The 23,195-nt window shown below is 45.1% G+C and overlaps 1 protein-coding gene across 1 annotated transcript in view; it reads left to right on the top strand.

Moving 5' to 3' along the window:
* LOC146021066 (uncharacterized) overlaps nt 1–20,522 on the top strand; it is a 59,820-nt gene extending 39,298 nt beyond the window's left edge. The window contains exons 6-7 of the mRNA XM_083154867.1: nt 6,229–6,389; nt 19,063–20,522. Of these exons, the coding sequence (XP_083010993.1) occupies nt 6,229–6,389; nt 19,063–19,428 (527 nt within the window). The 3' untranslated portion in view covers nt 19,429–20,522. The remainder of the gene's footprint in view (nt 1–6,228; nt 6,390–19,062) is intronic.
* Nucleotides 20,523–23,195: the final 2,673 nt, after the last annotated feature.

Genomic DNA, 23,195 nt, shown 5'->3' with positions numbered 1-23,195 from the left:
ATATTAGAGGACCTTTTTCTAAGTGTAAAATAAATAAACGTTAAATTTTAATAGATTAATAAATCATATTACATCCCTTCTTTTCTTATTAGTGCCCCCAACATAAGTCTTCTTTTTCTATGTGTAAATTTATGATCCATGCAGGCTGAAGCCAAATACGACAGGAAAATAAGGTGTATTTTCCTGTCCAATTTGGCCGGGCATTTCACGCCTAATAGCAGCCGTATTTTCAATACGGCTGCTTAGTAAATCAGGAACCACCATTCTTTTGAATGGTGATTCCGTCGTATTCTGTTTAAGTGTGTGTGTTCTGTGTTTGTTGTATTGTTTTTGGGTGTGTGTTGTAGTGTATATGGCTTTGTGTTGTACTGCATGTGGTGTGTTATGTGTGTGTTTTGTTGTGTGTATCTGTTGAATGTGTGTGTGAGATGCGCTACGTATATATGTGTGTCTTGTGTCTTGTGTGCTATGTGTGCGTATGTGGTGTACTGTGTGTGTGTGCGTGTACAATATGTACGTGTGTGATGTGTGGTCTATGTATATCCACAATTATTCCTAATTGTTTAAAGCCTCCACCATAATGTTAAGGTGCATACACACTGTACAATTTTTTTGACCAATTTTGTTGAAAGACATTTCCATTGAACCCAGTGTCCTGTACGAAAGATGTTGACGACAGACGAATGATGATGCGCATACCCGCCAGTTGTTCATCAAGATTGTTTGTCAACTGTGCGTGCAGCTCAATTTGAATATCTTTCAAAAAGAGCCTATAAACTGTAGCAAGATCTTTCGTCTTTCGTCTGTCGTCAATATCTTTCCTCAACAGCTTTCGTCCAGGACACTGGGTTCAATGGAAATGTCTTTCAACAAAATTGGTCAAAAAAATTGTACAGTGTGTATGCACCTTTAGAATGTGTCATTCATACTCAATGACAGCAATGAAATCAGGTGTGGAGTTGTTCCTTTGTCAACGGTTTCCCAGATCGTCGATCTTTTTTCCAGATCATCAATGAAGGCAAATTAAAACTTGATGTTTTATAAATTTCTAAGTGAAATTTGCCCAAAACGGCTTCGAGGTGCACATCACGGGGTCCAGAGGTATCTTGTTGCTGAATTTGGTGGCTCTGAGTGCCATGGTGTGTCCGCAATGCGACAGACACGCACGCACACACGCACACACGCACACACGCACACACGCACACACACATACACACTCTTCAACTTATTATATAGATATCCATGCTTGGCCACAGGTGACTTAATTAGTAACTCAGTCAGTCTTATTTAACCATCTGTGCTGAGCCATGGATATACCTAAAACCTGGACCGTTGGGGTGACTTGAGGACACGTTTTGGAATCTCTGCAATAACATCATGTCTGAGTCACCAGACTTAAAGGTTAGATTGAATCGACTGCAGGTGCATGTCTATAAAAAGCTCTATAGCTCTATAAAAAGGTGTACATACTGTATGTCCAAGTCTGTCACTGTGTTATCTGGGATTCACAGTGCTGTATGGCTATACCTGACCTGTATCCTGTAAACTTCTATAATTCCTACTCTTGTTTGTTATAATGGGGGAAATTTACTAAAGGAAATTTGTAAAAAAATAGGTGTATTTGTATCCAGAAATACACTTATTTTTTACATTTAGGGGGAAATTTACTAAGAATGCAAATACGTAAATTCGTATTTGCATTCTTCCTACGACTGCATACGACTGTTTCAGCCGTATGCAAAGTCGTGTTCCGGAGGGTCATTTACAAAGCAGTCATTTACGATTGTAACCCTCCGATGGTGTAATGATTCGTATTAGCGGCACATATATACGGCCACTAATACGAATGTTTCAGGCAGTCTGCACGGATCAATGGGGGGAGGGTTTTTGGAATGAATTGCGCTGCTGATATAACAAATATATAATAAATTGAGTACACTGATTGGCTGTAGAGATGAATGAATTCATCTCTACAGCCAATCAGTGTTCTCAATTTATTATATATTTGTTATATCAGCAGCGCAATTCATTCCAAAAACCCTCCCCCCATTTTTTCTTTTTATGTGAGTCGTGACAGATCCACAGGAGTGTATGCTGCAGCTGTACAAATTTGTATATACAAAATCTAAAAAACAGAATTTTTCTGATATTGCCAAGCGCCGGGAAGTGTGTCTTGAAGAGATCCCATTTTGGGACACTTTATTACACACCCACCCCCTATCGTTTCAATTTAGTCTGCACGGATCAGTCTGATCCGTGCAGGCTGCAAGGTGTAAAAAAAATATAGATAAATAAAAAATGAAAAAAAAAAAAACAGCGTGGGGTCCACCCTACAGCTGTAATCAGCACCAGGCTGAAAGAGCCGGGGCCGGTAATAAAAAAATCAGGAAACCCCGCAAATAGGGGTTCCCCGGTTTTTTTACAACCAGCCCAAGGCTCCATGGCCAGGGCTGGTTCCCAAAATACGGGGGACAAAATGACTAGGGGTCCCCCGTATTTTAAGAACCAGCCCCAGGCCAAACCAGCCAGCAGGGTAATGTCACAGCCGGGGGACACTTATTATATAAGGTCCCATGGCCAAAACATTAACCCTACCGACCAGTCAGCCTGGCTAGGGGCCCTGGGGGAGTGGGGACCCCCCCAATGGAGGGGTCCCCCCCCTCCAGGACTTACCTGACCAGGCTGAAGCCTGGTGCTGTCTCCGGTGACCCTGGAGCAGTGGTCACCGGGCTGATGGCAGTGTAAAAAAAAAAAGAATAAACTATTGTCTAATACTGGGGAACTATGAGTCCCAGCAAGCCTCCCCCGCAACCTGGGACTTGGAGAACCACAAGTCCCAGCCTGCAGGGCATTAAAAATAGTAAAATAAAACACACTGACACACACTTAAAATAAAACTTTAATACATCCAAAGCCCACACATTCTGATACTTACCTATCTTGAGCCCATAGGTAGCCCTGGTCCTGATGTCCAGTCTCTTGGTCCTGTGTCGGCGTTCTGCTCCATGTCGACCACCGCTCCAGGGTCACCGGGGACAGCACCAGGCTTCAGCCTGGTCAGGTAAGTCCTGGAGGGGGGGGGACCCCTTCATTGGGGGGGTCCCCACTCCCCTAGGGCCCCTGGCCAGGCTGACTGGTCGGTAGGGTTAATGTTTTGGCCGCGGGACCTTATATAATAAGTGTCCCCCAGCTGTGACATTACCCTGCTGGCTGGTTTGGCCTGGGGCTGGTTCTTAAAATACGGGGGACCCCTAGTCAAGTTGTCCCCCGTATTTTGGGAACCAGCCCCGGCCATGGAGCCTGGGGCTGGTTGTAAAAAAATTGGGGAACCCCTATTTGCGGGGTTTCTTGATTTTTTATTACCGGCCCCGGCTCCTTGAGCCTGGTGCTGATTACAGCCGTGGGGGGGACCCATTTCTATTATTTATTTAATTTTCTATTTTTTAACACTGAAGCCTGCACAGATCTGACTGATCCATGCAGGCTGAAGCCAAATACGACAGGAAAATAAGGTGTATTTTCCTGTCCAATTTGGCCGGGCATTTCACGCCTAATAGCAGCCGTATTTTCAATACGGCTGCTTAGTAAATCAGGAACCACCATTCTTTTGAATGGTGATTCCGTCGTATTCTATCGATGGTGTAAACATTTGTATTTGTAAATACAAATATGAATGTCCCATCAATATGAATACTAATATTTGTATTTTTGGCTTAGTAAATGCCAAAAATACAAATACACTCCAAAAATTTGTATTTTCCTAGGAAAATACGATTTTTTCCTACGAATCCATATTAGTAAATTTCCTCCTTACTATCCCGAAAATACGGAAATTCGTATTTGTATTGATGTGCTATCAATACGAATACGAATTGCCGTATTTTCGGGATAGTAAATGTCAAAAAAAAAGTGTATTTATTGATACAAATACACCTATTTTTTACAAATTTGCTATACACCTACCAACTTGTAGGCATCTGCCCATAAGTGTAGGAATAGTGCAGGGGGTGTGCCGTCCACAGGGCCGATGCCATTTTGGGGAGTGACCCTTCCCTCTACACCCACTTATGTTTCCACACCATCCTCTCATCCTCCTGTGCACTGTGTACTGCTACAGGCATATCTGTTGTTAGTGTCAATGATGATGGCAGTAGGTGTGGCATTGTTTAGCCTGGCTCCACCCAGCATCAGTGAGAGTGGAGGGGCGGAGCTAATAAGGACACTAATGTGCCTGCAGCAGCACATTTCTACAAGGTTAGCCACAGCCACTGTATGGTGACACTAACTACTGTACATCATCAAATCCCTGTCTACTCAGTGTTCACATGCAGAGATTAAATACAACCACATTATGGGGCAGATTGGAGAAATTGTTGGTGAAACAGAAGGCATGTGGGCACATTGTGAACCATACACACAAGGAGGGGGACAATGGCGACACATAGGGGGAGATTGAGATGGGTACACTTACAGGTTGGAGGCAGGTAGACCAACACAAAGATGGGGACAGACAAAGGAGGGGGTAGACAGAAAGACAGATAAGACCGTTATGGGGAGGAGTCGTGTCAGATGTGTGTAGGGGAGGGGTGGGGGAAGCTGCATAGAGGGGTGGGTGCCATGGGGTAGAGGAACACTGAGGGGGGCAGGAACCTACTGAGCATGTACTCTGTGTAAATGACATGCATGCCTGAGTGCTCAAAGTTGTTAACCCAAATTATCTGTGTCCAGACCCCAGTACCCTTAACACAGTTTGGGAAAGACTGTTAGGGGAGTCGTCTCTCCTCCCGTCTGCATCACTGAGTTTGTGGGTCTGCAGCCCCCAATGCAAGGGAATGGGACTAATGAGGATATGAATCGCCCAATGTACCGACTTGCTGAACAGTGAAACAATGAGGCTGAGCCAGATTAATAGAATAAGATACAGGGGTATAAAAGGTGCAATATTGGGGGCACGGCTGAATTGTCTGCACAATCTCAGAACTGACGTAGATCCGATGTCACCCTACCCTGTGGGACACATTTAGCACATTGTACTTTCCAGGAGGACTTTACTTATTGTATAGGAAAAACACACAACATGTGACACACGTAACTAATTGCTAATAATGAGGATAAGCTGAGAAGGATCGTAACTTGTATTCTCGTTAGTGGCAGAAGTGCCTGTGTCTGATGGTGGTGTACAAATTTACACATGTCCAACAACGGGCACAAGTGTGCACAAACGCCCATACAAGTCTTCTATATAAGGTGGCCCAGTAGCTACAAGAAAATTGCACTAGATGCTGCTCCTGATTATCCTACCAACTACTCCAGGGAGGTATCTTACAAACCAGAGGCATAACTAAACCTTTGTAGACCCCGTAGCAAAATCTTGAAAGGTGCCCCTATTACACATTATGCCAAGTAGAGCACCTGTTACACATTATGCAAGTCAGAGCCCCCATTACACATTATGCTAGTCAGAGCCCCCATTACACATTATGTTAGTCAGAGCCCCCATTACACATTATGCTAGTCAGAGCCCCCATTACACATTATGCCAGGCAGAGCCCTGTTACACTTTATGCCAGGCAAGACCACCATTGCACACTACATTAGGTAGATCCCCTTTTACACATGATGCCAGTCAAAGTCCTCATTACATGTTACTCTAAGTAGAACCTCTGTTACACATTATACCAGATAGAACCCCATTACATGTTACACCAGGTAGAGCCCCTGTTGCATTTTATGCAGGGTAGACAATGGCAATATCACTATTGTATACTATGATGTGTTCTCTTGTTGGCCAGTGAATCAGTATATGTGTTACGGTCAGGAAACAGAACTAGAGTCCGATTACAAGGAGTAGACAGAATACTTGAAGGTAGTGTTAAACAACAGCAACAAGTCCGTGGGGTTAAGGCTGAGGCTTAGTCAAGGGCAATCCAAGGTTCGGTACACGAGTAGTAGATATATAAAGCAGGAAGCAGCAACAGGAACTAGATCACTGGCAGAAGCACAATAATCTGGCAAGGAGGCAGGAACAGGCTGGGCTTATATAGGAAGCTCAAGGGGTGGAGTTAGAACATGCTAGAACATCAGGAAACCAGATAAACTAAGTAGTACACAGAGTGAAGGCAGGGAGCTGTCCAGCAGCCAGAATGGCTCAGTCAGTAGAGCAGCAGACTGTAGAGACAGAAGCTGTGGGTTCAAATCCTGACAATATGTATGACTGTCTCTCTACAGTGAATCTGCCATACCCGGGGAGCCTGCAGCAAGTGATGGTGCCACTAATCAACAACAGTGAATGTAACGAGATATTCAAGATTGACGCATTCTTCAACTATACCGTTCCTGTTGACCAGATCTGTGCTGGGTACTCAGCCGGACAGAAGGACCCCTGCCAGGTATGTCATTTATATCTTCCCCGATAAAATCTATCAGTCCCCGGTAACACCATCAATAATCACCATGCCCGGCCTGATTGACCACAAAATCATGCTAAGTCTATGTTCACTCCAAAAATATGTCTCCATTCTAGCACAGTGTCCACCTTCCCTCTCTGCACCCACCATACTGCTGCTCCTGCTCATCTATCTTGCTAGAGCCCAAGCTGCCCACTTGCTATTGAATCTGCCTATCGCAAAATTAAGGAGGTCTATGAGGAACATATCCTTGTTGTCTCATCGCCGCTTATACTGGACAGTATCAGACTGCATGGCCGTGCAGTCTGCCACCACCACAAGCGTGAGATACTGTCAAGTACCCAACACATTACCCTTTAAGAGCTGCTGCATAGTCTCTGACACTGCCTTGCTGTGTGTGTGCTGAAACTCCTGCTGCTGCAGAACCTCTTCTATTAAACTACTACTGTTATCTTGTGGATACTTAATAAACCAACATTCAGGACCAGGCCCAGGACCATGTTTTTCACAAAGTATCACTGACGGTGAAAGTACACTATGCAAAACAGAGAGGACAAGATGGACAGCACAGGGCACACTATTAACTTTGCAAAGCTGAAAGGCTCAGAGAACGACACTACATGGAAGTTTACCATGGAGATGCAGCTTAAGTGCGAAAAATTGTGGAAAGTCACAATTAATTGGGGCAATTGGGGCAGCACGGATGGTGTAATGGTTAGCAATACTGCCTCACAGCACTGAGGTCATGGGTTCTATCCCCACCATGTGTTATATACACGGGGCAGTACAGATGGTGTAATGGTTAAATTACTGCCTCACATCACTGAGGTCATGGGTTCTATCCCCACCATGTGTTATATATACGGGGCAGTATGGATGGTGTAATGGTTAGCATTACTGCCTCACAGCGTGGAGGTCATGGGTTCTATCCCCACCATGTGTTATATATACGGGGCAGTACGGATGGTGTAATGGTTATATTACTGCCTCACAGCGCTGAGGTCATGGGTTCTATCCCCACCATGTGTTATATATACGGGGCAGTACGGATGGTGTAATGGTTAGCATTACTGCCTCACAGCGTGGAGGTCATGGGTTCTATCCCCACCATGTGTTATATATACGGGGCAGTACGGACGGTGTAATGGTTAGCATTACTGCCTCACAGCACTGAGGTCATGGGTTCTATCCCCACCATGTGTTATATATACGGGGCAGTACGGATGGTGTAATGGTTACATTACTGCCTCACAGCACTGAGGTCATGGGTTCTATCCCCACCATGTGTTATATATACGGGGCAGTACGGACGGTGTAATGGTTAGCATTAGTGCCTCACAGCACTGAGGTCATGGGTTCTGTCCCCACCATGTGTTATATATACAGGGCAGTACGGACGGTGTAATGGTTAGCATTACTGCCTCACAGCACTGAGGTCATGGGTTCTATCCCCACCATGTGTTATATATACGGGGCAGTACGGACGGTGTAATGGTTAGCATCACTGCTTCACAGCGCTGAGGTCATGGGTTCTATCCCCACCATGTGTTATATATACGGGGCAGTACGGACGGTGTAATGGTTAGCATTACTGCTTAACAGCACTGAGGTCATGGGTTCTATCCCCACCATGTGTTATATATACGGGGCAGTACGGACGGTGTAATGGTTAGCATTACTGCCTCACAGCACTGAGGTCATGGGTTCTATCCCCACCATGTGTTATATATACAGGGCAGTACGGACGGTGTAATGGTTAGCATTACTGCCTCACAGCACTGAGGTCATGGGTTCTATCCCCACCATGTGTTACATATACGGGGCAGTACGGACGGTGTAATGGTTAGCATTACTGCTTAACAGCACTGAGGTCATGGGTTCTATCCCCACCATGTGTTATATATACGGGGCAGTACGGACGGTGTAATGGTTAGCATTACTGCTTAACAGCACTGAGGTCATGGGTTCTATCCCCACCATGTGTTATATATACGGGGCAGTACGGACGGTGTAATGGTTAGCATTACTGCTTAACAGCACTGAGGTCATGGGTTCTATCCCCACCATGTGTTATATATACGGGGCAGTACGGACGGTGTAATGGTTACATTACTGCCTCACAGCACTGAGGTCATGGGTTCTATCCCGACCATGGCTTTAACTGTTTATATATTCTCCCACAATCCAAAAATATACAGCTTCCAATAAAATTAACCCTGGAATGTCTGTGTGTGCGTGTACATGTGGTAGGGAATATAGATTGTAAGCACCACTGGGGCAGGGACTGATGTGAATGTTCAAATATTCTCTGTACAGCGCTGCGTAATATGTGTGCGCTATATAATAAACTGTTAATAAATAAATAATTAATAAATAAATAAATCCAGAACCAAGTCCAAACTCTGATGAGGTGGATAGAGCCATTGAGACGATAGGCTTGGCTGTGGAGCAGTATACTCCATTATCAGTGGGAAAGGATCCATAAAGGTGATGTGGACAGCCCTGCAGACGGCGTATGAAGACAGAAGTCGGATGAGACGGTTGAGTCTGAGATGCATTCTATATGGGACAAAGCTAAGAACCTGCAAATACATGAATTATTCTATTGCTAAACTGTTATTAATAACGCAGCAGTTGGCATCTGTGGGGGCACAGGTGGAAGATAAGGAGGAGGCAATGTTACAGAATCTGACGCCATCATTTGATTTTCTTTTGGTTGCCTTGAAATCTAACGATACCGAGCTCAAAACAGAAATTGTAAGGGTCAAGCTACTACAGTTCCGAAAACGTATTCCTGTCGAGACAACTAATGAGGGTTCTACCTTACTGACAAAAGGCACATAGTCCAGAAAGCTCAAATTCAAATGCTTTGTATGTCACAAGATTGGGTGCAGATTGAGAAATTCCAGTGATGCGCAGAAACAGACCAAAACCAAACGAGTCAGCACTGAATGTACAGTAGCAGATAGTCACAAGAAGAATTGCTGGTACATGGATTTGGGTGCCATAGACATTTCGGTATTAATAGAGATTGGTTGTTCCTTGACAGCATGTGAACCAACAACAGTTACAGGGATTGGAAATAATGTCCTTACAGCTTAAAAAGTTGGGACCATCACAGTGCGCCTAAGAATTAAAAGTGAAGCAGACGTCATGAATATCCAAGATGTCTTGTTTGTTCCAGACTTAGGAAGTAAATCTTATTGCTATCTGCGTTTTAGAAAAGAAAGGTTACAGAGTCCAATTTGTGAAGGGCAAGTGTATGGTGCGCAATTGCTTGCAATCAATTCTATGTGCAATCAATTCTATGTACTGGACACACTGCAATCGATTCTATGTACTGGACACACTGGTTCTGCAATGATGGCTTCTGATTCAAACAAGTCAATGGAGATACTATATGGCACAGATCACTAGGTAATCTGGGATATGACAACATCCAGAAACTACTAGATGGAATGGCAACAGCAATCACCGTGATTGGACCAGAATGGACTGAGTGAGCGGGAAAATCGCACAGCTGTTGAAAGAACACGAAATATGTTAAGTGATGCAGGCCTGGAGAAGAGATGTTGGGCAGAGGCAGTATCTACTGCTGTATATGTCAAAAAACGTGCACCTAGAGTAGCAGTGAAAGGTAAAACGCCACTAGAGGCATGGTACAGTGAAAAGCCAAGTGTCGGTCATCTTCGTGTCTTCGGCTGTAAAGCTTTGGCACATATACCGAAAGAGAAAAGAAGAAAGTTAGATCCAAAATCAGTTGAATGTATTACGCTCGGATACTGTGAAGAAAGCAATGGATACAGGCTTTGGGACATCACAAGTAAACATCTTCTGAAATCAGAGATGTGGTGTTCCATGAGACAGTATAATTTACTGGGACACTACAACAAGAACCAAAGCAGCAACATGTATTATTGGGTGTACAGGCAGCAGAAAGCGTGTCTGGGAATGAGAGTGTTCATGCGGCACCCAAATAGAAAACAGAAGTTCCATAAGAAGTTCCACCCAAGAAGTACGTTGAGGAATCTGCAATCATAACTTACTGTGATCCTCAAAATATCCAACAAGCAAATCAAGCAGCGACTGGACAGAATGGAAATCAGCGAGTGATACAGAGTTGTCAGCTCTAGAGGATAACAATATATTAGAGATGAGCGGGTTCGGATCCTAGAGATCCGAACCCCCACGGACTTACCTGATCCGAGGCCGGATCCAGGGAGTTCGATGGTCGCCGCCATTTTTCTGAGTTCAAATCGAGGCCGGACGTCATCTTCCCGCTGTCGGATTCTCGCGAGACCTGGGGATATATAGTTCCCGGCGGTCGGCGCCATTTTCAAACAGGCTGGTGATTTCAGACAGCACGGATGTGTCTGTGCTGTCTGCTGAGCGGAGTGGGGGGGATGACATGCTGGGGGGATGACAGGCTGGGGGGGATGACATGCTGGGGGGGGATGACATGCTGGGGGGGATGATTTATGCATAGGGGGCTGCTGCTAGTGCTACAGAGGGGGCTATATTATTTTAATTCAGCAAAAAAAAAAATGTTTTAAATGACTGCTGCCAGTGCACAGTATAAGTCCAGGGTGCCCGCATGTGTGCTGCATCAGTCCAGGGTGCCCACATTTGTACTGTATCCATCCAGGGGTGCCCACATGTGTGCTGTATTTGTCCAGGGGTGCCCACATTTGTGCTGCATCAGTCCAGGGTGCCCGCATGTGTGCTGCATCAGTCCAGGGTGCCCGCATGTGTGCTGCATCAGTCCAGGGGTGCCCGCATGTGTACTGTATTCATCCAGGGGTGCCCACATGTGTGCTGTATTTGTCCAGGGGTGCTCACATTTGTACTGTATCCATCCAGGGGTGCCCACATGTGTGCTGTATTTGTCCAGGGGTGCCCACATTTGTGCTGTATCAGTCCAGGGGTGCCCGCATGTGTACTGTATCCATCCAGGGGTGCCCACATGTGTGCTGTATTTGTCCAGGGGTGCCCACATGTGTGCCGTATAATTCTATGGGTGCCCCCTTGTGTCCTGTATCAGTCCAGGGGTGCCTGCATGTGTGCCATATAATTCCCTGGGTGCCCCCATGTGTCCTGTATCAGTCCTGGGGTGCCCGCATGTGTGCCGTATAATTCCAGGGGTGCCCCATGTGTCCCATATCAGACCAGGGGAGCTGCAAGGGCTGTTAAATGTGCTGTGGTCCAGGGGTGAGCCAAGAGTGCTGTATAATTCATGGGGTGTTGATAAGTAAGGTGTGCTGCTCTTTTTTATAATTAAAAGAATACAATTTTTATTTTTACTGCAGGAATTTGTCTGCCGTATAATTCCATGCCTGCCGCCATGTGTGCCGTATCAGTCCAGGGGTGCCGCCATCTGTGCCGTATAATTCCATGTGTGCTGTATCATGTCAGGGGTGCCACCATCTGTGCCGTATAATTCCTGGGGTAAGCCAAGTCTGCCAATTCATGGGGTGCTGTCAAGTGTGCTGTATTAGTCCAGGGGTGATGCTAAGTGTGCCGTATCAGTCCAGGGGTGAAGCAAGTCTGCCAATTCATTTGGTGCTGCCAAGTGTGCTGTATTAGTCCAGGGGTGATGCTAAGCGTGCCATATCAGTCCAGGGGTGATGCTAGGTGTGCCGTATCAGACTAGGGGGGATGCTAAGTGTGCCATATCAGTCCAGGGGTGATGCTACCTGTGCCATATCAGTCCAGGGGTAATTCTAGGTGTGCAGTATCAGCCTAGAGGGGATGCTAAGTGTGCCATATCAGTCTAGTGTTTGTGCCGCACACTTGTGTGGCTTATCATAGTTATCCAGCTACCTCGGTGCAACCTTTTGCCCTAAAAACAATATTGTAAGGTGTGAGCTGTTCAGAATAGACTGTAAATGAGTGGAAATGAATGTTATTGAGGTTAATATAGCGTAGGAGCAAAAAATAAAAACCAAAATGCTGCGATTTTAGCTGTTTTTATGCTTTTTTAACAAAAAATCAGAACCCAAAACCCCAAAAAATCCAAACACAAAACACTTAGGAGGTGTTTTGCCAAAACCCATTAGAACCCAAAACCTCAAGGTAATCAGAACCCAAAACCCGAAACCTGAAAAGTGGCCGGTGCACATCCCTAATTTCTATTCAATTTTGCTTCTATAAGCAAAATCGAACAGAAAAATAGTGCATATCTCACCTTGTGCCACCTCAGATCCAGACCCAGATATAATAGTGGTCTAATAGAAAGTAAATCTCACCGTGTGTATGCACCGCGGCCAAGTAACCATGAAACAATCAAGAACAAGTGGGTCTTTTGCAAGAAACGAAGGGGGTTATTTTGGTTAATTCGCTCGGATGCGAATTTGCTATGTTGCGAGTCAAACAGAACCCTCCCTGTGAATGGTGGTAAGGCGGCTCACCATTTGCACACTGGGTTAGTTTCCCCGCCATACGATTGGATGTTTTACATAAACATCCATTCGCAGGCCAGGGGGAAAGTCCCACATCTTTCGATGGTCGCCAACTCTCAGGTCACTTATATATGCGTGCACTTTCGGGCTGGAATGGGCGGACGTCTGGTGATGTCATTTGCGCGCACCAGCACCCATGTCACCCAGGGATTTCCATGGGAATGCCCATGAAATACTGGCCATACCCATGGGTGAGTACCTCAGCCAGCCACCGCACCCCCGCTCACCGGCCGCAATGTTGACCACTGATGACTCAGTTCCGTCCTCCACTCAGGGCCATTTTTACAGGGGGATGAACCATGCTACTGCCCGGGGCGCTGCACGGCTCATCCCGCTTTTTCAATGCTGCTTGCTGGAATAGTGCTGATGAGCCTGGCTGAAGGAGGGCGCCGGGCTACCTGGCTGTCAGTTAGTGAGTCTATGTGCCCAGCTTAGCGCTCACAGCCACCTGTCACTCAATACTAGAGTCTATATTGAGTGAAAGCTGACTGTGACTGTGAGCGGCGCACAGCACAGGGCGGGGACTCTCCAACTGGTGGATGGAGGCGGAGCATAGAGGGAAGCTTGGAGACCGGAGTGTACCTGGCAGTGCACTGTGTGACTGACTGGTATTGCCTCCCCCTACTGCTGTGGGGATTGGCCACCCAGGGGATGGAGGAGGGACCCAGGCTTATGTGCAGGCTGTCACTCACTGCCGCCGGAGGGACAGAGGCGGCAGACAGACACTTATGCTGGCTCTCCCTCCTGCTGTGGTGAATGTCCACCCAGGGAACAGAGGAGGGACCAACCCAGCCACTGCACACACTTTGCTGCATATCACTCACTGCATCCGGAGGGACAGAGGCTAGAACAGTGGACACTAATTCTAGCAGCCCCAACTTTCCGGCTGCAGAAATAGGGACACTCGCGGCCAAAAAGGGGGTGTGGCTTTTGCAAATGAGGGGTGCAGCTTCTATTCTGTCAAATTGGGGGGGCTCCAAACTGCCCCCCGCAGCGGGACACCTCCGGCCGCGGGTGGGACAGTTGGACAGGATCCGGTAATCGGGACTGTCCCGCTGAAATCGGGATTGTTGGGAGGTATGCTATCAGTCTGCTGCTCCTCCACTTCCTGCTCCAGAGTCCAGCCTCAGGCTCTGACCATTAACTACCTAACCTGCTGCTGTGTGCTGCACACTGCTACCTCAGCCTGGTGCATCTATTTTGTTGGTGAGTTAGTGCTAGTATTATTATTATTGGGCATTATGGTATGTGCCATAAAGTATTAGTGGTATTTTTGAGGAAAAATAAATAATTTAAGGGGCATGAATCAGAACTTACCCATCTCATCGCCGCTTATACCAGACAATATCAGACTGCATGGCCGTGCAGTCTGTCACCACCACAAGTATTCAGCCCATTACCCTTTCTAAGAGCTGGTTATATTGTGTTGTTTGGATAAATATGACCCAAACACCGCAACATTCTGCCAACAAGGGTCAGGCTGCGGGAGGGAGGGTTATGGGGGGGCAAGGGGAGGATCAGTATGATTATCTGACTTCCCCACTGTTGGTCATCCATATGTATCCTAATTTACCAGGCCCCAAGGCCAGTCAATTCTGACCAGAGCATGACCAGCCAATGAAACGGATCCTGGATGGGTTAAATAAACCAGATCCATGCATTGCTAGGGAACGCACCCAAATGAACAGAAATTGACATTACCCACTGATCCGCCATTGTTTCCTGCTGCAAACAGAAGGCCAGGAGAGCTAAGGGAACATCACAGTGACCCACTGCAGGAATCCTCAGCCTTTCTACCATGACTGAACCTTCATTAACATTCAACCAGAACTCGGACATATAACAACTTGAGTGGAGCCCGGTGACTAGTTGGCAACATATCGGGGCTGATTCCGCGATCAAATCTCAAAATAGCCATTACACCAGGGTAACGACATGCTGCTCTGTTGGGGGGGGGGGGGGTAAAGGTAGGGTGGTAGATTTAACATCTACCGATAGAGTTAGATTTTGGAGGACCATGTATTTGCCCCCTTGCAGGGAAAAATGGTTTGCTCCAGATACATATTTACTTTTTTTTTCTTGCTTTGCTCCAAATGAGTTCTCTTGTCTTGGTGTCAAACAATGATGAATGAAGTGTCCAAACTGTGCATTTGCGTGAAGATTGATCTATGCAACAAGCAGGGCGTTTGTAGGGATCTGTTCTCCCCAGGCAAAGTAATAGATTGGTGGGTAGTGGTGGTGGTTACATTTAATACGATGGGGATCATTAGGTTGACACTATTGAGGGCCGACACACCAAAAACATGACATGCCTTAGGTTGACACTTACAAAAGGTCAACACAAGCAAGTCAACATGAAATGGTACTATATGTGGAAATCTGCTGACCTGGACACTAGGGCGGAGTGAAAAAACTGAAATTGAGAAATTCAAAATCGGCTAGTGTGGGAAAGTTGTGACTTTACCTGAATAAGAAACGTACAAAAGCATTTTGATTTGAGTCAACATCTTCTGTTCTGGCAAGAGGCCTGAAGTTTCACTTTTTTGGTGAAAATGATGAAACCTATGAAGATGCTCCGATCTAGTTAAAATTATGTCAGGATGTCTCAGAGTGGTTCATTAATATACTTTACCTTAGTAAAAGAGAGTACGAGCTTGTCCTAGTGCAAAGTGACTGACTTTGGTGGGAGAAAAAAATCCTGATGAATGACCCATTTTCATGGTCACAATTGTGAATATTGTGTGTTTTCTCCTGAACGTGTTTATAATAGAAGCACAAATACTCTAAATGGAATTTCGGTGACACTGTGTGAAATATAACACTGCATAATAGCCCTTAATCAGACCTGATCCCAGTACAAATTTGTTCTCAAAATGGGCAAAACAAATGCTGCATTGCAGGTGGGGCAGATGTAACGTGCTGAGAGAGTTAAATTTGGGTGGGGTGTGTTGAAACTGAAATCTAAATTGCAGTGTAAAAATAATGCAGCCGGTATTTAACTTGCACAGAAACAAAATAACTCACACAAATCTAAAGGTGGCCATACATCTACAGATCGATTGTCAGATTGGGCCGGTTGGAACAAACAGCTGGTAATATCTGAATGACAGTTTTTCAGCATTTCAAAGCAAATGGTCAACTGTCATTTGCTCTCATTTTTTATCAGGATTTTGTTCCAACCAGACAGATCGGACAATAAATCTGTAGATGTATGGCCACCTTAACTCTCTCAGCACGTTACATCTGCCCCACCTGCAGTCCAGCATTTTTTTGCCCATTTTGAGAACTAATTTGTACTGCGATCAGGTCTGATTAAGGGCCATTATGCAGTGTTATATTTAACACAGTGTCACTGAAATACATGAAATTGGATTTATGCTGCTCTCTTTGCAGTGCATATACAAAGACAGACAATCCTGTGTATATAAATAAGAAATAACGGTTGCAGTCTGTTATTGAAAAACAGTAACAGTTACAATAAGTGTTACAAGTAACAAGTGACAGAAAAACAGTGTTGCATCCACTATACTGGGAACATGATTGGGCTGCATTACAGCATATAATTATGCCAAAGATAAGCCAATATATTAACAGTTAAATACGTTGAAGTCTATTATGATGTAATAAATTGTAAGCTTGCAGCAGGGCCCTCTAACCTCCAAGTCTGTCTGTTGTTACCCAGTTTGTTTTATCACTGTCTACTATTGTAAAGCACAACGGAATCTGCTGAGCTATATAAGAAACTGTAAATAAATAAATAAATAAACAAATACATCTAATGTTTAGAAAAAAAAAAAAAACAAGAACACTGATTCAAAAATAACAGGTTAATCATTCTATGAGTGGTGTCCAGCAGTACATACATGCCAATCACTGTGTTCATTTCTAGGCAGGATTGATCAGCAATACTTACAGTATTACACTTCTTACAGCATAATGCACTTTAACGTATTTAACTATTAATATATTGGCTTATCTTTGACATAATTATATGCTGTAATACAGTGGCATGTGGGGCAGATGTAACATGTGCAGAGGGAGTTAAGGTGGCCATACATCTACAGATTTATTGTCCGATCTGTCTGGTTGGAACAAAATCCTGGTAATGGATGAGAGCAAATGACAGTTGACCATTTGCTTTGAAATGCTGGAATTCAGCCAAAAACTGTCATTCAGATATTACCAGGTGTTTGTTCCAACCGGCCCAATCTGACAATCGATCTGTAGATGTATGGCCACCTTTAGATTTGTGTGAGTTATTTTGTTTCTATGCAAGGTAAATACCGGCTGCATTATTTTTACACTGCAATTTAGATTTCAGTTTCAACATAACCCACCCATCCCATCCAAATGTAACTCTCTCAGCACGTTACATCTGCCCCACCTGCAATGCAGCATTTGTTTTGCCCATTTTGAGAACAAATTTGTACTGCGATCAGGTCTGATTTAAGGGCCATTATCCAGTATTATATTTCACACAGTGTCACTGAAATTCCATTTAGAGTATTTGTGCTTCTTCTATTATAAACACGTTCAGGAGAAAACACACAATATTCACAATTGTGACCATGAAAATGGGTCATTCATCAGGATTTTTTTCTCCCACCAAAGTCAGTCACTTTGCACTAGGACAAGCTCGTACTCTCTTTTACTAAGGTAAAGTATATTAATGAACTACTCTAAGACATCCTGACATAATTTTAACTAGATCGGAGCATCTTCATAGTTTTCATCATTTTCACCAAAAAAGTGAAACTTCAGGCCTCTTGCCAGAACAGAAGATGTTGACTCAAATCAAAATGCTTTTGCACGTTTCTTATTCAGGTCAAGTCACAACTTTTCCACACTAGCCGATTTTGAATTTCTCAATTTCAGTTTTTTCACTCCGCCCTACTGGACACTGTATAAGTGTACCGTGTCCCCTGGCCCGGCTCGCTGTGCCCGGCACGCTATTATAATCTAACCACCTGGATTGTGATGAACAACTCAGTTAAAAAAAAAATATACAAAAAAATCAAGTTGACATTTTTTGGGATGCAGTCAAAATCTCGACGGCCAAAATCCCGACAGGGTCAAAATCTCGAATGGGTCATAATACCGACAAGGACAAAATCCCAACATTTCAAATCCCGACAGGGACAAAATCCCGACATTTCAAATCCCGACAGGGACAAAATCCTGACATTTCAAATCCCGACAGGGTCAAAATACCGACAAATAGAATGTACAGATGAAACAGTCAACATGACTTTCCGTCGACAGGTCACAAGGTCGACATGGGTTTTTTCACTGTTTTTTTGACCCGACATGTGCCGACAGGCCGTATTTCATGCCCTACCATCCACTAGGGCGTGGTGGGAGAATAAAATAGGGTACTTGTGTATTATCACGGCGCCCCCGATTTCCATCGCAGGGCATTGTACAACCACAAAATCGCATCGCATGCCATGCAATTTGATCGCATGCGATGCGATGAGATGCGATTATACCCGATTTTTAATTGTACAGGCACCCAGACCCGATTTTACATTGTACACCCACCCTGATGGGCAATGACAATGTAAAATGACCCCCCCCCCCATGGTTAACGGCACCCCACTATCAACGCCAACCCGAAGCGTGGCGAGCGCAGCGAGCCCGCAAGGGACGTCGGTACGCGTCCACCAACCTTTTCATGATTTTTTTGTTTTATTTTTTTTAAACCGACTTGTTCATACCTCACCATCCCAGTGGGCATAGAGGGGGGTATATAGTAGTGTGCCAAGCCATATAAGGGGACGCAGACCACTTACATACCTCCCAACATTTTTTGGTATGAAATTGGGACTGCTGGTCCTGCCCCCTGACTGACTGTCATCATGACATCACACAAATGGGCGGGGCTGGCAGCATCAGGGCAATCTAAGCAACAGCGCAGACTGCAGCTACAATAGCGGCTGAGCATCCTGCTGGCAATAACAAAGGGTTGTGGAGGTATGTTACTCTCTGGATGTGGGTGGCACCACCGCGCAGTGCCCCCAATAGCATGGCATCCCTGGCGAGTGTCATCCTGGCCCATGTGTAGACTGCATTGTACACCTGCATACTAGACTCTTGTCATTGGTGTAATGTTTGTTTTGGAGGCAATGAAGTGAAATATACTAAAACTGTGACGTTATTATGTGTAACTGTCTGATATTTAGCATTTTATCTTGCAGGGAGACTCTGGAGGAGCCATGGTCTGTGCCATACAGGGCGTTTGGTATGAAGTTGGCATTGTGAGCTGGTCAGTGGGGTGCGCCTTACCTAACCGGCCTGCAGTATTCACTAGTGTTCCCTATTACTATGATTGGATCAATGTCGCTACTAATGCTAGTGCCACCACTAATACCAGCGCCACCACTAATACCAGCGCCACCACTCATACCAGTACCACCACTCATACCAGTACCACAACTCATACCAGTACCACCACTCATAACAGTACCACCACTCATGCCAATAGAGGCAGTGGAGCATCCAGAAGCGTCATATCCTCATTTTCTGTATTGACAGCATCGTTGTTGCTCCTAATTACCTGTTAGTTACTGCACAGACCATAATGATTGTTATTATAATGAACATAATGATTTACATTTATTGACATTTTGGAATCATTTAGGACAGGCATGTCCAAACTATGGCCCTCTAGCTGTTGTGAAACTACACATCCCAGCATGCCTTGCAATCATTTTAGCATTCCCTAATAACAAAACTGTGGCAAGGCATGATGGAACTTGTAGTTTCACAACATCTGGAGAACCATCGTTTGGACATTCCTGATTTAGGATAATAATTTCTTCTGAATTGAATTTATTTCTTTATCTTATCAGACAACTAGATACTGTAGATATATTTTTCATGCAAACCCGCAATAGACAAAGAGCAGCCTTTCCCAGGGTAAGGAGAAGACTTGGCATTCTGTAGGCACCACTAGACCCGTTTGATAAGTCGAGCAGCGGTTCCATACAAGTTGGGATAGTAGCGCCAACATACGCACATAACAGCGCAGAATGGTATATTTGGAACTTTGTAAATTACTGAAGAACCCAACATGGGAGATGGGAAAAGGGGATATTCGGTTATGGCCAAGAAATGTAACTTAACTGACAGATGTAACCATGCTCATTCCTGCTCTGACATGGCCGTGGGTGCGACATAAGTCACACAGACATAAAAGAAAACCTTGAGCTCACAGTAAGCATAATGCAGAATTGCTGCAGGCATTTTTTGCAATAAGTATTTTGGGTTGCCAATATCACCCTAACAAGGTACCAGGTGAGGCAGCCATCTTGGGAGTGTCAAGAAACCCCCCACCCCCTTCCTTTATTGATCAATTCTAGATCAGGCAAACACAATTTCTAACAATAAACTGTTCAGGTTGATCTATTAGCATCGGCCACTCTGTTTTAATTAGAGATGTGCGGTTCGGATTCTGTGGAATCCGAATCGCTCAGAACATAGCCGGACCGATGTCCCGCGGGCACTCACGAGTCTCTGGCTTTGTTCGGAAACCCGAACATGGGAATCTGTTATTGTATTCTCGTGAGACGCCGAGTCTATAAAAGCTTGGCGTCCCGAGAATTCGGCACCATTTCACATGCTTCCACAAGCTGTGCACAGCTCTACAGTTCAGGGGTATGGCCGTTGTGCAGAGGGGTGCAGTGCAGTGCAGTGTAGTGCAGTCAGTGCAGAGGAATTCTGTGCAGTGCAGAGGGGTGTTGTGCTTGTGCAGTGCAGATTTAGAGGTGTGATGTGCAGTGCAGAGGGGTCTTGAGCAGTGCAGAGGGGTTTGGTGTACAGTGCAGAGGGGTGTTGTGCAGTGCAAAGGGGTGTTGTGCAGTGCAAAGGGGTGTTGTGCAGTGCAAAGGGGTGTTGTGCAGTGCAGAGGGGTTTGTGCAGTGCAGAGGGGTTTGGTGTGCAGTGCAGAGGGGTTTGGTGTGCAGTGCAGAGGGGTGTTGTGCAGTGCAGAGGGGTTTGTGCAGTGCAGAGCAGAGGGGTTTGTGCATTGCAGACTGCAGAGGTGTTTGTGTGCTTTTCCTTTTTTTTTCATTGTGGTGTGCTGCACTGCAATCCAATACACCATATACTACTGTCAGAACAAGTTCCGTGTGTGATTGTTCTGCCTCCACGGACCACACAGTGGTATACAAGCCCCGTCCATAAAAAAATACAATATAAAAATAAATTTTGCTGTTCTTTATTTTTTTTTGGTGTGTACTGCACCCCAATAGTATACACTACAAGTTCTGTGTGTGATTGTTCTGCACATTACAAAAAAAATAATAGTAAAAATCCAAATACATTTTTCTCTTCTTTATTCATTGTTTGTGTGTACTGCACCCATAGTATACTGTCAGAAGGTGCGTTTGTGATTGTTCAGCCTTCATGCGGCATTATACAAGCTGCACATTAAAAATAAATTAATTAAATAAAAAAACTCCAAATCAATTTTTCCTCTTCTTTATTCATTGTTTGTGTGTACTGCACCCATAGTATACTGTCAGAAGGTGCGTGTGTGTTTGTTCGGCCATCACGCAGCATTATACAAGCTGTGCATTAAAATAAATTAAACTATAAAACTTCAAATCAATTTTTCTCTTCTTTATTCATTGTTTGTGTGTACTGCACCCATAGTATACTGTCAGAAGTTCCGTGTGAGATTGTTCGGCCATCACGTAGCATTATACAAGCTGCGCATCAATGCTCTTTATTGTTTGTGTGTACTGCACCCCTATACATCACACTGATACTGTCAGAAGTTCCGTGTGTTAATAACGAGCCAGCTTGCTGCAGACCTTGGCCTAAGTTGAATGAAAACAACATTATGAGCTGTAAAGTGGTCAAAATTGTCTGGAATATTACTTTATGGACAAAAAAAATGAAAAAATTACGCGATTTGGGCGTTTTTTGACCATTTTTGAAAAATCTAAATCGAAAGCCTTTCACTGCTGTTTGACAAAGCCAAATCCAAATCCCAGTGAAGAATCCAAATCCAAATCTTCAGCCCCGGCACTCATCTCTAGTTTTAATAAGCCCATGCAGTAAAATGATTTTTTAATAGACATACAGTAAACAGGGGGAGCAAAATAGTTCTGCTACTGAATACTGTACTTCCATTGGCGTATACTGTAACTTTTTGCAGACCCACTTGTTTGTTGCTGTTTTGCAGTTGAGCGGCCATGTCACAACCTGTCATTGTTGTCCAAAGCTGTGATATTCTTGTCTATGGCGGATTTTCCCAGTCACTGCCTGATGTTGATTCTTGTAGAGTGTGAGGTTCTCAGAAAACAAAATAGGATTATTAGCTGTGTAATAACCAGGAGACTGCAGCCTGGTGCCAGTGGTGGTAGACGGCCACACAGAAAAGTGGCCCAGAGGGGAGAAGGGCTTCTGGTGTCTGCTTCTCTACTGGGACCAAATGTAATAACTTCCGCGTCTGGAGGCTGTGCGTTATAAAGGCCAAACTCTGACATTTTTAAAGGGGCAATCACTTAAAGGACAAAACCATACATAGTAAGTGATTGCCCTTTAAAAAACATCCTATCTCAGATGCTATTAAATTTGGCCCATGAGGTCTGTTTTCCAGGACTGGAAGCAGAACAGGATGCTCCAGGACTTGGAGTCGGGACAGGTGGTTCCGGGTATGGGAGGCGGTGCCACTGCCAGACAGAAAGCTCTGGTGAAGCTGACATCGCTAATAGCGCTCTTCCCAGTTGGTGCTGTACATGTGTCCGTACCCAGCATATTGAGCCGGCTGGCGCTGTACATGTGTCCGTACCCAGCATAATGAGCTGGCTGGCACTGTACATGTGCCTGTATCCAGCATAATGAGCTGGCTGGTGCTGTACATGTGTCCATACCCAGTATAATGAGCCGGCTGGTGCTGTACATGTGTCCGTACCCAGTATAATGAGCCGGCTGGCGCTGTACATGTGTCCGTACCCAGCATAATGAGCCGGCTGGCGCTGTACATGTGCCTGTATCCAGCATAATGAGCCGGCTGGTGCTGTACATGTGTCCGTACCCAGCATAATGAGCCGGCTGGTGCTGTACATGTGTCCGTACCCAGCATAATGAGCCGGCTGGTGCTGTACATGTGTCCGTACCCAGCATAATGAGCCAGCTGGCGCTGTACATGTGTCCGTACCCAGCATAATGAGCCGGCTGGTGCTGTACATGTGTCCGTACCCAGCGTAATGAGCCAGCTGGTTCTTTACACGTGTCCGTTCCCAGCATAATGAGCCGGCTGGTGCCGTACATGTGTCCGTACCCAGCATAATGAGCCGGCTGGTGCTGTACATGTGTCTGT

The sequence above is a fragment of the Crinia signifera genome, chromosome 7 (genome assembly GCF_055691185.1).
Source record: "Crinia signifera chromosome 7, ASM5569118v1, whole genome shotgun sequence".
Taxonomy (NCBI): domain Eukaryota; kingdom Metazoa; phylum Chordata; class Amphibia; order Anura; family Myobatrachidae; genus Crinia; species Crinia signifera.
This window is presented reverse-complemented; position numbering and strand designations above follow the sequence as displayed.